Here is a 16,995-nt window from a genome sequence, read left to right on the forward strand (position 1 = left end):
TAAAAGAACTTTGATATTTTTATTTCAGCTAATTACATATTTGTATACTTCATGACCTAATCGACGGTGATTGTTCATTACGTTGACCATAATATTTTCAATGAAGTTGCAAACATGTGGCAAAGGTTAAAATTTACACATGACTACAGTATATATAATGAAACACGTGAGCATTTTCAGTTCATATCTGGTATATAAAGGTCTGCGCAAAAGCTCGGATCGGGGCTCTGTCTAGTTGGACTTGCATGAAATACATTCTTAAAGTTTAAATCTGGGTTTAGTACACGTGAGCATTTTCAGTTCATATCTGGTATATAAAGGTCTGCGCAAAAGCTCGGATCGGGGCTCTGTCTAGTTGCACTTGCATGAAATACATTCTTAAAGTTTAAATCTAGGTCTATTACATTTTTTGCAACTCTTTACTTGCCATGTTCATATTTTACTATCAGGTCAAGTTGGTTAAAACTAGTGAAGCAAGACATGTCCCATGTGATGCATTTTAACAAAGACTCAAAGATTTGAAGGTCCCTGAAGACAGAGATGTAACATGATTTTTACAGACTAAACCTGCTGTAACATATACGAAGCCTTGAGGGTGAAAATACATATGGTTTTGGCTCAATACCGCTTTAAACTGACTTGGCAGATTGGGAAGTGATACTGTCTGCCAGGTAAAGGGTTAAAGGTCTGCACAAATTACATCAAAAGATTCGGGTCTGGGTCTCTAGTCCAAACTCCCGATGACGTCCAATCGGTCCTCTATCCAAGTCCCGATCGTAGAGTAAAATTATATTAAATGTAAAGAATGTATTTCGTGTAAGGTCCTTTCAAACTCCCAATGATGTCCGATAGGCCCTTCGTCAAAGTCGCGATCGTCAAGTAAAAATGTATTCGCGCAAGGCCTCAGCAATCTCCTGATAAAGTCTCATAGTAAAGTGTACTTTAATTGTGCAGACATTAAATGAGAAAATACATATTTAAAAATGTACTTAACGTATGAATAAATGTAATAATCTTAAACGTACAGAATTCTTGACTACTGACCATGGATGGGATCTCAGTCCAGATTCAAATTTAATTGTGCACAGTGACAATGCAGTGTATACATGTAATGGCTGCAATTCTTCATATGTCAACATGGAGAGTACTTAAAACTATGGCATAGCGTCGCTAAATTTGGAAATGACCAGGGCTGGTGTTCAGTGTATGGGTTCATCATGCAGGCTTTCCCACAACAGTTCGTCACACTAATATTTAATTTATGCAAATCATGAAAAATGTTACCGTCACCAATCTGCAATTTCCTACATAATTTGTCTGTATTTTCAATTGATAAAATAAAATATTCCTATAAACAGTTTATGTAGTTCATTTACACATTCAGATATTTCAGCTTGCAAGTTGTGACAAAATTAGCTGTGTTGATTTTAAGATGGCTTAGCTTTTCAGAATATCCAAAAAATGTTCTACAGAAAATGCTTTTTTGATTGCTTGAAGTTGATCTTTGGTTTTCAGATACCAAACATTTCAGGGAATTTGCTGTTTTATGAGACATTTACAGAAAATTGTTAAACAGAAGTTTTTAAAGGGACAAAGTCCCCTATACAGTCATCGGAACTGCACTCAAAGTCGTATGGGACCCATACGACCAATGTAAACATTGTATCCAAAGTATGATGGTGATTGATGAAAGTTAAAATATGTCTGTCATAATCTAAATCGTATGTCGCAGCTATGATGAAGAGGTGCATCTTGATATCGTAAACGGAATACATTAGTTTATTGTAAACAAAAAACTCGCACAGGCGCAGTTCCAACGATGGTTTCCCTTAAGTACAGTAACCTATTTTAGTGATAAGAAAGTTAGGAGTAATGCGTTTGTGAACAACTTGCAAATAAACTTATTAAATAATACCAGTACACAACAATGGATACTCAGGTTTCTGCTAATTCTTACAATATATATCTTCTTCAGCAGATTAATTATCAGCCAATCCACGAAAGCTTGGCCATAAACCACAGCACGCAGCAGCTCCAGACATTATTGAAGACGGAGTCTACTGTCTCAGAGTACAGGGGAACGATTTTTCTTTTACACACTGAAAGCATTTTTTTCCATGCCCACTGGGCAGATAATTTTGTCTTTGCTATAAATGGCTAGCAACAATTTTTTTTCAAAAATCTCCCATCCCCCTCCCTCAAATCAAATGGTCCACCCCTAGTATGAACTCTGATGTTGACAGATACCGAGTATGTGAGAAAATTGATAACAGCATACCTTCCAGATTGACATACGCTTGCGCAACCTACACACTGTCGTTTCATGTAATATATCTATACACAAGGTTCCCTTTGCAATATCTAATGCCAACAAACCTATAGATTACGGACATCTTTAGCTAAACGCTGAGGTCAGACCGTGAGAACTGAGCAAATAATTTTTGACTTATGATTCTTTTCCTCGTTTATTTTGCTCACTTGCATGTTTCTCATCTAATCAATTTGATTTGTATAATCTTAAAATTGCATCACAACAGGAAGATTTCTACCAAGTTTCAATAGAATCAGGCTTGAACTTTATGAGTTTGCAAGTAGACCATGTCATATTCGTTTCACTGAAATCATTCATTTATCAAACTTTGATTGAACAAATAAATAATTATCATCAAATACTACCACGAACATGTCTACTAAATATTAAAGTTGTAGTAGAACTTTTGGGAGTAAAACTTTTGACCTTTGTTTAAGATTTATTTTGCTAAGACTTATTTTCCCCACTTGTGTTATAATTAGTCATCTTATGATTTTGCATCAAAATAGGAATATACCAACTGAATTTCAAAGCCCCTGGGTTAGTATTTTTGAGTTTGTAATGTTTGACCATTTTGATCGTTTGCATGGCTCATTTGCATATCAGTCATTATACAAACTATGATTTTAACAAAGTGTATCCAAATGTTGTGAGCAGTATTATTATGCAAATGTTACAGTAACAGAGAAAGTACCTCCTGAGTTTGGAATTTTGTGCCTCTCTCTTGCATAATTTTTACTTGTGATCAAATATTTGTCATGTGATCACCTTGGTTTGCAAAAATCTATTACAGTGTTGCAGCCAGGATACACCCTTGCAACATTGTCCCACATTTTCGCATATTGTGGGTCAACTCAAGCGCACTCATGACAAGTCGACTGTGTAGGGTGAAGTCTGTGTGTAACACATGTTACTGACGATGACCTTTGTTTTGCATTATTATTTTTAGGCTTTTTATTTATCTCCTTCGGAGCTGTGATGAGAAGCAATCAAAACTCTGCACTTCTTGATATTATAACTTGCTTGTGGTACGACTAAGCTCTGATTGGCGGCAGATAGGGTATACCGCTATGATTACTTGCCTAAAATTCAAGCACAGAGCCACGGTCCCAGTAGCTTGAATGGTGTTTTGTGGATCTAATTTGTTACCAAGTAATATAAAATTTCATTGACAACTGATGCATGTTGTCCCCAAAATGTGCAAAATGTCCCCAAAAATAAACGGTTCTGGGACACAAGTCTCCTGGTTTAAAACCCTGACTGCAACTTTGCTTCTCCAGCATCAAAATAGGAAGCTTTCCACAAATTTCAAAGTCCTACAGCACAAAGTTTCTAAGTTTAAGAATTTTGACCAAATAATAACATTAATTTTGCTCAATTTGCACAGTAGTCAACCAACCAACTGAGCTTGAACAAACTAAGATCTTCAATCTAATATAACTACTTTTGCAATATTTGACAGGCCAAGCTTTGGTAATATTGACATTTAATTTTTTTACAGTTTCTGCATTTATTTGCTTATGTGCAGTTTTATAGCCGTGGCATTAAGGTCTCAGATATAGTCTCTCTGATGCACATACATGTACATATCAAATTTCAAGCTGTTAAGTGCCAGAGTTTCCAAGAAAACTTGGTGGATGGATTGATTGACATTAAGATATGCAGGCACACATACAGACAGTCTGGGCAGCTACTATCCTATAGCTTCTATCGCCACACTTTGTGGCCACTGTAAGTTACACATTTTGAAGTTAAGCCCTCACGTTGGTGATTGGTAGAACAAATTAATGAAGAGGATTAGGGAGGGCAATTAACAGATATAGACTGTTTTCTTTGAAATACTATACAGAGATAGCTAGGGTAAAGTAATAGGCACACACTAGACACAGGTAAGGCTTGTATAACGAAAAGTTTCATACAGGACATTTATTGATCATATTCATAACTTCTAGTCAAATAATGCCTGCAGTACCCTGTGGTTTTGCCAACCATGATTGTGTTGGTAGTCTGTAAGAAGCACACTTTGGGAGGCAGAGATGTAGTCAAAGTAAACTATGCGATGGTTTGAAAAACATTGATTTGTACTCTAAGGGCATATGTCAAGATACAACAGGTTATAGACAACAACGTCACTTCTGTAGTCACTTTCAGGGACATTTTTTGCACTACAATGTTTAGGTGTGAACATCCAGTACCTCAGTTGTGCCACAAGGAGTTTGCTATTGCACTGAACAATAACAACTTCAGGTAAAACACTGTCGAGGTTGAAAGCATGATTCCAAGTTGACCCTAGTTTAGAAGAGCTGCCCCTCCCCTACCCTCTGTCAAAACAGTCACATGTTCACTGTTAAAAGGGTAAGAGGTGGATCTGTGTCTATGGATCAAAGAGGAACAACAAGATCACACTGGAATTGTTCATTGATATCAGAATAGAATATATCAAAAGAAAGCTACTTCAAACATCTGGCAGTGAAATCTTTAGTATGAAGCACCAAAAAAGTTGGCACATTCAGATCATATGCTTTAAATGTAAAAGCAGAACTGGCACAATCCTTCTTGTTTAGCAAAATGGCTATGATCACCGGCAAAGAGAAAAGGATAGCTAAACAATACTTACAAAAGACACCCTGAAAATAGAATTCTCATAATAAAAATCAATGTACCATTAATGTAACTTGTCTTAACAAGTAAGCAAGGGTGATGTCAAGTGTGCGTTTCAAATTACTGGATATACTTGCGTGTACAATTATAATTTGTCATGGTTAAGTTGTGAACCTTCACTACACCATAGTGAGTTGACAATTTCCAGCGGAAGTTCTTGTTGCAAAAATAAACTTATTTGAGGTATGTCCAGATTGTCTCATTGGCAAAAACCACAGATGAAGGTGTTGAATTCACACATACATATCATGATTTCACAAGTCATTATCAACAAACGTCCTACTGCGTAATTAGCCTTAGTATCCTGATTTCTAGGAGTGAAATTTCTCATCTTCTTTGAAACAAGATCACTCATGAAAGAAACACCAATTATCAACTGACTGTACTCAAAGTTAAAGTAATTATCCATAATTTCTGCAATTTTTCTGCATTCATTATTTGAGTCAGTTTCATCAGTATACAAGAGTTGTAGAAATCAATGCGCCCAAGAGCTGCAATGTCTTGAACTTTTGTGAAATACATTATGGCGAAAACAAACACGTTAATCAAAGAAATCTCATTCAATTATATACTCGTCTGTGTTGTGTGTCTTGTATCTGACTGCTTTCCTGCTGCATTGCCTGGTTGGGACAACATCCACAACCATTTCAATTTATAAATCAAGCCTCTTTAAATCCAGACCTGGTTGCTTCACCAACTGATTCAGCATCACACATAGAAAGTGGTATGAATATTGTATGTTAAGATTGAAAGAAAGAGAGAAAATATGTTGATATGATGTATTAGAAAACTATGTATAAGTGACTGCTAGCTTTGAACGAGTTACAATGCTGGCAAGTCATTCTGGTACAAAAACTGCAGTTGGAAGAGATATCATCAACTGTTAGCTGTGTAAGATGGTGCAATGGTGAATAATCCTGAAGTGTACAGCATGAGATATACAAAAGCATAAGCATAAGGAAGTGTGTTGTATAAAGTTCAGATCTAAATGAGATAAACGGTGACAGTGATTTATTCTGCCAACCAATATTGTAAATCTATGTGCACATTACACTCAGTATGCTTAAAATTGTCTCACATTTCCCATAATGCCTTGACTTGTGATTCAATGATGGCAGCATTGAGGTACACTCTGTCTCACTTTCAGATATTTCTAACAATAGTAAAATCACGGTACTGTTTGCCTTTTCCTTTTTCCTGAATTAACAGACACTGACATTCATATTATAATTTATGCTCTCCACTTTTTCAAGCACATGTCATTCAATAACTTACTGGTTGAGATTGAGATATTCAAAGAATCTTTTTTAAAAACATTTAAAAACTATTGAGATATAATAAATACAGGCAAATGTCACATAAGGATCACATAAGTTGACTGCTTATTCTAATTTACTCAAAATAGTCTAAGGAGATCTTCAGATGTCTTAACCTTTGAAGAAGTCTTTGACAGAACTTTGCGAGTTTTCAACAGCTTTACTTCTTTTTCTTGTTTTGTGCATCTGTTGATATCAGTTCTGAGAATGAATGGATTGTGTTGAACTCAGATTCCTCTTCCTCTGTCAACTTTTCATTTCCTGGTCTCACCACAATGCAAGTCTTCATTCCAGCAAGGCTCGCTGGTCTGGCCTCTATGGGAATTCAAAGAGAGAGAAATGGGTTATCTGATACAATGTTGGGTAATTAGATACAATGTTGAACACTGAGATACAATGTTGGGTAATTTAGATACAATGTTTCAGGCATTTACATGTATAATTCAGTACCTTGTCTGTTCACACAAATGGGGAATGCAGGACTGATATGTGGTCTCATTCTTTAGATTTTGTTGTTTATCATATGGTACCGTAGTTCACACCTTGAAAATGAAAGAAAGACTTTTGCTCAGACTTTCCTCAAGCAAACATTCAGCCATTCTCTGTCAAAATCAGGAATAAAAATCTGCGCGAACGGACGGATGGACGGACGGACGCACGCACACACGGACATGACCAAACCTATAAGTCCCCACGGACTGTGTCCATGGGGACTAACTAAGCAGGTGAAAACTTTCTTTCCTGCATAGGCTTCTAAATAAGCCCCTACAAGTGATAGGCCAAAAAAATATTAAAAGTTTGAGAACAGTTTACTTGTACTTCTTTCGTTTCAATAACATGTCAAAGTTTCGGAAAATTTTCATGGAAACATTATCATGAAAATTTGAATCATTACAATTTTTTTTCTCTCCATTTACAATTGATATTTGCATCAATTTAAATTTCTGATTCTGTGAACAAAAACACTTTGTCAAATGTATTATGCTTCCCACCAAATATTTTTTCATGGATGATATATATTGAATTTCATATATCTCAAATTACAATATCAGGTCATCAGCCTATTTATAGAGCAACATCTCTTTGATTAAATATCAATCGATTTCGAGCCAGAATAAGTTAAATTTTGGAAAAAACAAGGTCTTCTTTGCATAATTCTGTTGAATTATTTACAAGGAGCTGTGAACTATTCATATATCTAAAGATTTAAAATTTCATTTTCCAAGAAAATATCGTGGATTGTACAATGAGATTGTATAAAATTTGCACTTCCATCAATGGGTTTCTTTGCAAGCAGCTCTAGAAAAAACTCATGTGAGGACGTATTTCAATGGAATCCAAGATTTCCTTCTAACCACAGCCGGCACTGCAAAGTAATGGTGGATACACATCGTCATACAGTGCATTCCACTGCTTTCATGCCATATGACGAAGCAAATGACTCAACCTCTGTTAAATGGTTGATCAGTGTATTCACTCTTATCATGTCTAAATTACTGTTCTTTACCTACATAATACAATTCCTAATTCATAAATGCGTTCAAAGCAGATGTTGCAAGACTCTTCCCAATTCTTAAATTTCCTGTTTAGCATATTGACAACGCCTGGTTTCCATGGAAGTACAGACTGCAACTAGGATTACAAAGTGTCAATACAAATAATCTCAGGTGCAATATAATTTCTAGCAGCTCTTCCCTTTTTCTGTATTTAGCGAAAAAGATAAGCATGATGTATGACTGAGTTTGAGTAAATTTTAAAACAACACAACACTGAAGAAGACTCACCTCTGGTGACATCTGTTAAAAAGAGTACTTCTTCTGGTTTACAACCAATTTCTTCACATATATTCAAGTAGCTTGCCTTTTCAACTTTTAATCCAATTTTGGTATCAAAGTGCCCTGAAAATATCTGGATAAACAGGAATATCATAAGTTTACATGAATGGTTTCATGAGATAAAACGAAGCTCTCTTGAGATGAGAAAAATATTCCTGCAACAAACAGTGAAAAAATATTTTTCAAGAACTGCAATACATCCCTGATTTTAAGGATGTGAGATACAAATAAAGAATACCAATCTAAAATTTTGAGAGTGCTCCTTTACACAGTTACACTATAAATTTGTCAGCTCTTTACATTCCATTTTTCTGTAAAGGTTCAGTTGATATTGTAACTAAGTCTTGCAAAGACTGATTGTTATTTGTGTATAAAAAATACCTGAATTAAGGTAGAATGTGCCTCAGGGACAGATATTCAGACTCTAAAATTTACAAAGTTACAATATTCTATTGCCCTACCACTTGACGGGGGCTCATTTTGAAGCTTATGGAGTAAATAAAGATTTTATTGGATTTTTACTCCACCTGTAGATATAACACAGAGATGGCAGCCATTTTGAATTTCAAATTTTGATAAATATTGGGTAAGTAGTTTCTCTTGTATCAAAATTTGCACGTGATTTGAAAGAGAATAGTTGAAAGTTTGCTTGAGAAAACTTTGAGCAAAAGTTTAAGTCATTCATTTTGGAGACGTGAACCACTTTAATGATCATAATAAACATGGGATAAAGCAATTGTACAAAAACACATCAAACAAGCTTTATCACGTTTGGGTACATGTTATTGTGAATTCTATAACCATTGCAACTTGATCAATTTTCAAAGCTTTGTGAAACTAGTTATACTGAACAGCAACACCTGATATTTCACAATTTTCATTTTGAGACAAACGAACTGTTAGTCTTATCAGTAAAACCTCAGACAGGAGAATGTTAACATCTAAAGACCAACAACAATATTGATACTGTTGCTAGTACTACAGCAACTTATATTGCAAGCACTACTGCTATGCTAATATTGCCAGTACGACTACTGCTGCTACTGCTACTGCTACGGCCAAAGCCAGATGAGAACTCAAGCTTTTTAACACTGTCAGTAAAACTGATGCCGGCCAACAATTTTGACAGTCTCTTTCGAGGTGTGCTGTCCGCCACTACTGTAGATACATTTAGTCCTGTGGCAGGTACGACCCCTGTGTACGACTACCTGCGTTTCCAAATCTGTATCAGTGTATCCTATAGGAAATGAACACGTCACTGTATGGAAAACATTTTGAGACATACATGGACAAATGCATTCATCCTTTAAATTCTAGAACAGAACACTAGTAATGTAGTCCATTTCCCGTATTGCTATTGAATATTTTCTTGAATAAAATTCAAATGTGTAATTCTATATGTAAGTTACAGTACATATAGGTAATTGCACTAAACTACCTACATCAGTTGGTATCATCGGTCAATGTTTTGCATATATTGCGTATCCAAGGTACCATAGCCCACTTGAGGATCTCGTTTAAAACTCACAGTGTTGATAAGAATTCGATGATAAACAAATAGAGCAGGTATTCTGTCTCAGTTATGAAGCGCAGACATATTTAGCAATCACAAAGTACACTACCTGGACCGTGCCTCGCTGAATGACATATTTGTATCGGCAAAGTCGTACCAAAATGCATGGAAAATTGCATGGAAAATTTACTACAAGTCAGTGCTAACGCACATGATTGTGCAAAACTCTACCTAGTGATATACGTTCCAATGGTGCCTACCTCTAACAAATCACCTTGAGTTGAATAGCCGAAGAGTAACTTCTGTGCTTGTACACTCCCAGAGGAATAGATATATACTTGTCTATCATCTGCAATTATATGCTTGATAGCTGGCACTACGTCGTCGTAAACTCTGCAAACATACAGTCCAGAGGAAGAAAGTGTCATTTCACAGCCTGCAGTACAATGGTAAATGTCATCACAGCTGGAGCCGAACGACTTATTAAAGACAAAAAAACAAGTAATGAACAAGTGCCTGAAATAGATTATTGTCATAATGTCCATGTTTTCAAATACGTGTAATTATCACTGATTGGAAAATGATCAGGAAAATAGCCAGTCAAATTGAAGATTAGGCATCAGCCAGTCAATTTGTCCAGTGTCTAGCTAAAAATGAATACAGTAGTACCCTGTTTATTACAGTCACCTTAGAAATTTCAGAAATGGTTATAGGCCTAGAACAAGACTGGGACTACACAGTGATTCCTATTTGTAAGTTTGAAAGCTTTCTACACACTGGTGATGAACAAAACTTCACAAGTTCACTGTGGAAACACATCCACTCTTACAAGTATAAACATCAACTTACTCTCCCTTGATATCGCCTGATTTGTACGCTGTTGTCCACATGTGGCCTTGCAACTGTTTCAGGGCTGTTATCTTCCTATCTGCATCCATCTGCCACAGCACATTTTTTACAACTGAATCTCGTACTGCTTTCACTTCTTCTGCATCATCAGTATTTTTATTTTCTTCAATAGTTACAACGCCTTCCATGTCAGCTTCAGAATCAGCTTCAGCCTGTCAAAGATTTGATCAATCTAGTACTGTATTTGTCTTTTGTTATATACGTATTAAAGGTATTCGGTCACCTGTTTTTTAATAGCCAATTACAGATTTTACTCAGGTGGCTGCTTTTTAAAAAGGGCGCCTCCACACGACCAGCCACGGCATACTCAGCAGCGTAGACCACTACCATGTTCTTTGACGTATCAAATATGGAGGGCCGACAGCTACAGGTGTTACGGGGTAGTACACTAAGCCCCACCCCTTCATATATGGAATATGCAAATTTACGGTTACCGTGTACCTTTAAACGATGGATAGATGCTAGGCTACTGATTTGAATACAACAATCACGAGATGACTGTTAATAAAATATTGAAAGACTGGAAATCATAATGTTTGAGTTTTGTCTTTCAAGTACATTCTTCTGAAAAAAGGTTCCTCTACATCATTATTATCAAGGTGACATTAAAAAAGACAATGTTTAGATTTGTGGTGGATGGGCAATTACGATGATGGTGTGAAATCATACTGATTAATACTGTTCTGGGGAGTTCACAAGAAGCAAGGTGTATGCCACTACACTGTACCAGGCAGTGCATTTATTTGGTTCAGAACTAATCCATACTCCCTAGTTCATATTACAGGAGCGCCGGTGACAAACATTCGATCTTCAGAACTTTCAATTCTGTGCTCAATCAAAACGCAAACTTCTCTGAGAAAACCATCAGCTTTTCTATCAAACGAACAATATCTGCATAGAACTGCGAGATCAAATATAAGCCGCTGGTATTAGAATGATGTTTAAAAACTGTTACAAGCTGCTAATGCCATTTAACATGTAAAACTTAGAAGCAAGCAACAAAGGTACCCGGTATGTTGAAACTGACGACACCCTGAATAAAGAGTAATATATAACATTTTCAGATTTTAATATTTCTTTAAATGTATTCGAGTATTGTCTAGATTCAGCTGTAGACCAGATGCCTCCCTGATTTTTCTTTGGTAAACCCACTAGAAAACCTTTAGTATAATATTAGAGTCAGCAATCTCAATGTTTGCCATTCTGAATTTAATCTGTGGACATTTCATATCACACTTACAAGTATAATTATTGATTTTTGTGATTCTGACCATGCATTCAAACAGAGTCGACACCAATCCTTTTTCAATTTCAATTTTCAGTTTGGCATTCAGCACAGGTTAGATTATAATTTTCTGAACAATCGAGGTACAACCCCTTCTTTCAAGCCAACAAATGAAAATCAATACCTTACATCAATTAGGTAAATTGCTCATTTTCCCTATGTGGCTGACAAAGGAACTGTGAGATATATTCCTGCATGACCACAAACAATGTTGGCCTTGAACTGAACCAGACTCAAACTAACAGTTTTGAACAAGTAAGCTGTTGACTGACTGGCTTTATCTGTGTAAAACTAAAACACAGCAACTTTAAGACTACAAACTTAATTTACACTTGTCGACTGCCGTTTTTCAGTAAAATGATAACGGTTGCTGATACAGCAAAGATGGGCATAAGGACAATCAAACATATTTCCTTCAGCGTCTGATACTAAGATAGTTTCATGCATTAATGATTTAATTAATTTATACCTAAGTGTGTTCAATAGTATTCACGGTACAAAACATTATCTCAGTCACAGGAATGCATTGTTGCAATATAGAGCAGAACCAAATGACAAAGGATATCGTATTGGAAACATCATAAATAACTAGAAAACATTGTTGATACATGCATCTTTTTTTAAGAATATGTAATTTTACAAGCAAGTACTCTTCAAAATCTCTGACATGCTCTGTATGTTCACTAGTATATTCTCATATGAATTGGGAGAATATTTAATTTTGGACAACTGAAGAACAGCACATAGTCAACCCTTTATGCTGGGTAAAGATCTTGCATTATATTACCATGCGCTGCCTTTCGCATTTTGATAGGTCGAGCTGAACCACATGACTGACCACAAATACACAGTAATGGTCTGTTTACATGCCCGTGAATATGAATAATAAGATTAATAACTCAAAGTATCGTAACTTTACAGCTCAAAAGTAAATCATAATCAATCACAAAATAAAATGGAGCACGTGTGGGCCAAGTTGAGATAATTTTTTCAGAAAATATCTCCAGATTTGCCAATATTTTACAGCGCGCGTGACATTGCGTCGCATATTGCTCAGATCTGGGGCCCAGTTGTTGTTCGCTCCAAAAATTTTTGCAAATTTTGACGGTTTTCTCTGGTTCGTTGATAATATAATGGAAATAACAGACTCCGCTCTGACCATTAACGTTTATTTATGGGCGCGGGCTCGAGGAAAGCCAAATTAACAGGCTCGGCAAGCCTCGCTCGTTAATTTTTGGCTATCCTCTTGCCCTTGCCCACAAATAAACGTTAATGGTCAGCGCGTAGCCCGTTAATGCGTTATTTCTATAATAATATGTCACAGACACCATCCATAGAAATATTTAATTAACACTGCTTGCCTATGGTTTGCTGAACTAATTAGTTGCATATTAAGACTGTTATTTGTACCTACTTGTACTCTGAACAACATCTGTGACTGCACGAAAAGCAAAATATGCTTCTATATTTAACCAGCTGACACAGTTGAACACCCACACGAACTAAAAATGAGCACCACATAGGCACTTATCTATACATAAAAAAGATAAAGCCTAGGAAAGTATCATAGTGATTTTGATGTTGTGTTCAGATACAACCAGCATTATTTTTTGAATTGTACATTCAGTAAATAGTTTGATTTCACAAGATGTAGTGGAACTCTCCACTGTGATGTGAATTTCATGATGGAAGCAGATGTGGTCCCTATGGTAACAGTGGCAGGGAGAATAATGCATTGGATGTTTTCATGATGTCCTCCATTCGACTTTCTACTCTGAAGACTACCTAGAGCTGCAAATCACTTGACCAACCACTGTAGAATTCACACAAATACGTGTATCACCTGTTTTCTGAGTTCATTGACATCTGCCTGACACTCTTCTTCATCCCAGTGTTCCTTGAGGTAGTCTTCAATGTTCTCTCTGATGTACGGAAACAATACATCCTGAAAAAATTATAAATGAAAATAAAAACTGTTAAACATCTTTTGTGTATTTAAGTGCGTCAATGCTGACAATCAGATGCATGTTGAACATCATAGTATCACTTCTTTAAGCCAACTGCCCTCAAGAACAATGTTGTTGTTACTCTAACATAAGCAAGTGATGTAATCTCTCAATATCAGAAAAACTAAACAAGTCTACGCTATCTGAGTTGGTCTCAAAAGTGTCATCATCAAAACACATATTTTTTATCAAATTTCAACACCACCAAGATCTATAGTTCAATGATACGTCCCAACCCTATATAACCAACCCTATATAAGATAATTATCCTGAAGGTAAAAGTAGTCTGATGATTGCAAGTTGCAACATATATATATATATATATATATATATATATATATATATATATATATATATATATATATATATATATATATATATATATATATATATATATATATAATATATATTATATATATATATATATTTTTTTTTTTTTTTTTTTTTTATTTATTTTTTTTTACCTATTACAAATTTGAGACAAAATCGACAAACTTCACAAAAATTGGGACAGATTTTGAGAAGCATCATTTCAGTAACAGGTATCAGGTCAAATGCACTACCTACAGAATGTACCAGAAATGGCATCTCCCCTTGCTCTACATGGAAGGGCTGTTTGTTACCAGCTATAGGCCTCCATGGTGGGAGGCCTATAGCCGGTAACACATAGCAGAGCAATAATCTGCCAGTTCCTTTACAGTTCATAAAGCATAGCATTGAAGTCCCTTTTCTGCAATATCTCTCATTTTTTCGACCCTGCTTCTGGAAAGAAACACAGAGCAAGCAAAGTCACAGATTTGTGTGGTATTTCAAAAATACAGTACATTTATTCAACCAAATAGCATGATAAATAAATAAATAAAATTTGGAGTGCACCATTTTACACAACAATCAAGTCTCCCCAGTAGTTGGGTACCTCTACAATCCGAATAATAAAATTTGTAAAATTACTGGATACATTAAATGCAGTTCTGCATGCAGGTGTGACAGTGTGCGTTGTGAACAGTGGCACACAAACAAGTTTGTAGACCTGATGTAGCTCTCTCTCCAACATACACACAATGACACCGAGTGAAACAGCGCCAACATGACAGAAAATGTTGGTGCGTAGTCTGAGGGCTACAATTATTGCAGCTAAGGGACTGGACAGAAATTACATGGGGGGAGGGCTGGTGGTTTTTTGGGTAGGTTGCTATTTTTTGGGCAAGAATTTTTACACAGTCATGAAATTTACGCATGCCTTTGTGGGAGGGTCACCATTTTTTGCCTGAACTAGAAGCCAAGATGTAGCCGATATAGTGCTTTATCTATAAATAAAAAAATCATAACAAAGGGAGTCTGTTGGGCAAACTATTAAAATTTCCCGCTGCAAAACAAGCTATATCTGTACTTTTACATATATTCGAAGGGTATGATTGTGATTATTGATTCACTATACATAATAGTCTATGATAAAATTATGAACGATGTTTTCCATTATAAAACTAGCAATATTTGCTCATTTATAGGTGCTGGATAACTGATATAAACATAGTTGTGGTTAGACTAAGGTGCTTATAAGTGCATATGTGTACACGAAATTTGATTTTGGAATTTCACCAAAAAAGTGGTTCACTATATACGGGAGTCTATGACAAAACCGTGAATAATTTTTTACAATACCAAACTAACTAAATCTGTGCTCTTATAAGTGTTTGACAATTGGCACAAGTGTACTTGATCAGAATAGAGTGTTTTGAAAGTGCAGATATGAACAACAAATATTATATCCGAATTTCATCCAAAAATATCAATTCACTTCTCCTGGTTGTTTAAGGGTAAACCATTGAACATTTTTCTAGACAAAATTTGCTATATCTGTACATTTATGGGTAAATGTTGTTCAATTTAGGCTGTAAAAAATTTCTAGACAAACAGTAGTGCTCTCTGTACAATAGCGCTGATCGCAAATGACGTCACTGTTCTCTCTCATTAATATGCATAAATAAACATTTGTCCACATTTTCCGCATAAACGACGAAAATAAAACCTGCGAGTGTTAAAAAGGCTATTTAGCGTCACACTTATTCGTATGAATTGATGACTGAGACTACAAGCTGCAACAACAGCCGAGCATACAACAAAATTTGTCAGAATTTCAGTATATTTGTCTGAAAGTCGCGCACGTGCAGCTACATTTAGTAACAAATCCGAAATCGTGATCAACGCTATTGCATGCTAAACTATGTTGTTGATAGAATTATTTATGAGACGTGATCTTGTCATCAAATTACTTCAAACCTTGCATAAACGTAATTATTTGTAAGAGTTAAAAAGCATTAGCTGAAAGTTCAAAGGTCAAATCAGAAACTGACATGGCCTTCGGGGTCATTTTATTGCCCATGAAAACGGGGGGGGGGGGGGAGGGTCACGGTTTTTCTTGCAAACACTGCTGAAGGGTCACTTTTTTCGCTTTGCGTCATTTTGAAAAACACGACCCCCCCCCCCCCCCCGCGAAATTTCTGTCCAGTTCCCATAGTGTCAGTGTTTATCATCTTAGTCAACTGAACTTGCACAGTATACTATAGTATTATTGCTATTCCTACTAATCCTACTAGAACCACTGTTAGTTGCGTTGTTCTCCGGGGTTATGCGCATGGCATGGGCCACAGGCTGTTGACTCAATGCAGGCGAACCGCCAGCCAGTGATTACATTCTATTGCATCAGTGACAGCTGGCGGTTCGCCTGCATTGAGTCAAGAGCCTGTGGCATTGGCGTAAACAAGGAGTACCTTAACAAATGAAATCGGAGTTGTCGTTCCCTCGATGTCAAGGAGAACTACTTTGATGTCTTCGAGAAGGCCGTCAACGGCCTGGCGAGATCTTTTATGTTGATGTGACATCTGTGTTTCACCTTATTTGAGGACGTGTGTTTACACAGGCATGAGCAATGTATACGCAAACTACGTCGATGCGGACAAGGATGTTCAGCACTGAGATGCACGTGTGCTCGACTTCCTATTAGTGTGTTTGTCGATTCTTTCCTCAGCATGCAAAAACTTTCTCCTGCCTGGTGATGAGCAAAGTAAAACTGCATTTCGCGTTCATATTCTTGATGTCGAGAGACATACTTTACAGGTAAAAAAAATAATATAAACATCCGTAAGTGCATTTCATGAG

The 16,995-nt window shown here is 36.2% G+C and overlaps 1 protein-coding gene across 1 annotated transcript; it reads right to left on the reverse strand.

Moving 5' to 3' along the window:
- Positions 1-4,207: 4,207 nt before the first annotated feature.
- On the reverse strand, positions 4,208-16,964 carry LOC139149660 (enolase-phosphatase E1-like). Its single transcript, XM_070721516.1, has 6 exons — positions 16,608-16,964; positions 13,674-13,775; positions 10,486-10,697; positions 9,897-10,029; positions 8,073-8,196; positions 4,208-6,603 (listed from the first exon to the last, which is right to left on the reverse strand). Exons 1-6 carry the CDS (start codon positions 16,716-16,718, stop codon positions 6,449-6,451), a joined length of 837 nt encoding a protein of 278 aa, XP_070577617.1. The 5' UTR covers positions 16,719-16,964; the 3' UTR covers positions 4,208-6,448.
- Between the last annotated feature and the right edge of the window lie 31 nt (positions 16,965-16,995).

This window comes from Ptychodera flava, chromosome 14 (genome assembly GCF_041260155.1).
Source record: "Ptychodera flava strain L36383 chromosome 14, AS_Pfla_20210202, whole genome shotgun sequence".
NCBI lineage: Eukaryota > Metazoa > Hemichordata > Enteropneusta > Ptychoderidae > Ptychodera > Ptychodera flava.

What these genes read in the sequence shown, in the direction of transcription:
- LOC139149660 (XM_070721516.1), bottom strand. Translation starts at nt 16,718, where the DNA reads ATGTCACATCAACATAAAAGATCTCGCCAGGCCGTTGACGGCCTTCTC. An exon ending in TCAATGAACTCAGAAAACAG is followed by an intron (nt 10,698 to 13,673) that starts GTGATACACGTA and finishes AATCTTTGACAG; the next exon opens with GCTGAAGCTGATTCTGAAGC. An exon ending in TTTAACAGATGTCACCAGAG is followed by an intron (nt 6,604 to 8,072) that starts GTGAGTCTTCTT and finishes GAATTCCCATAG; the next exon opens with AGGCCAGACCAGCGAGCCTT.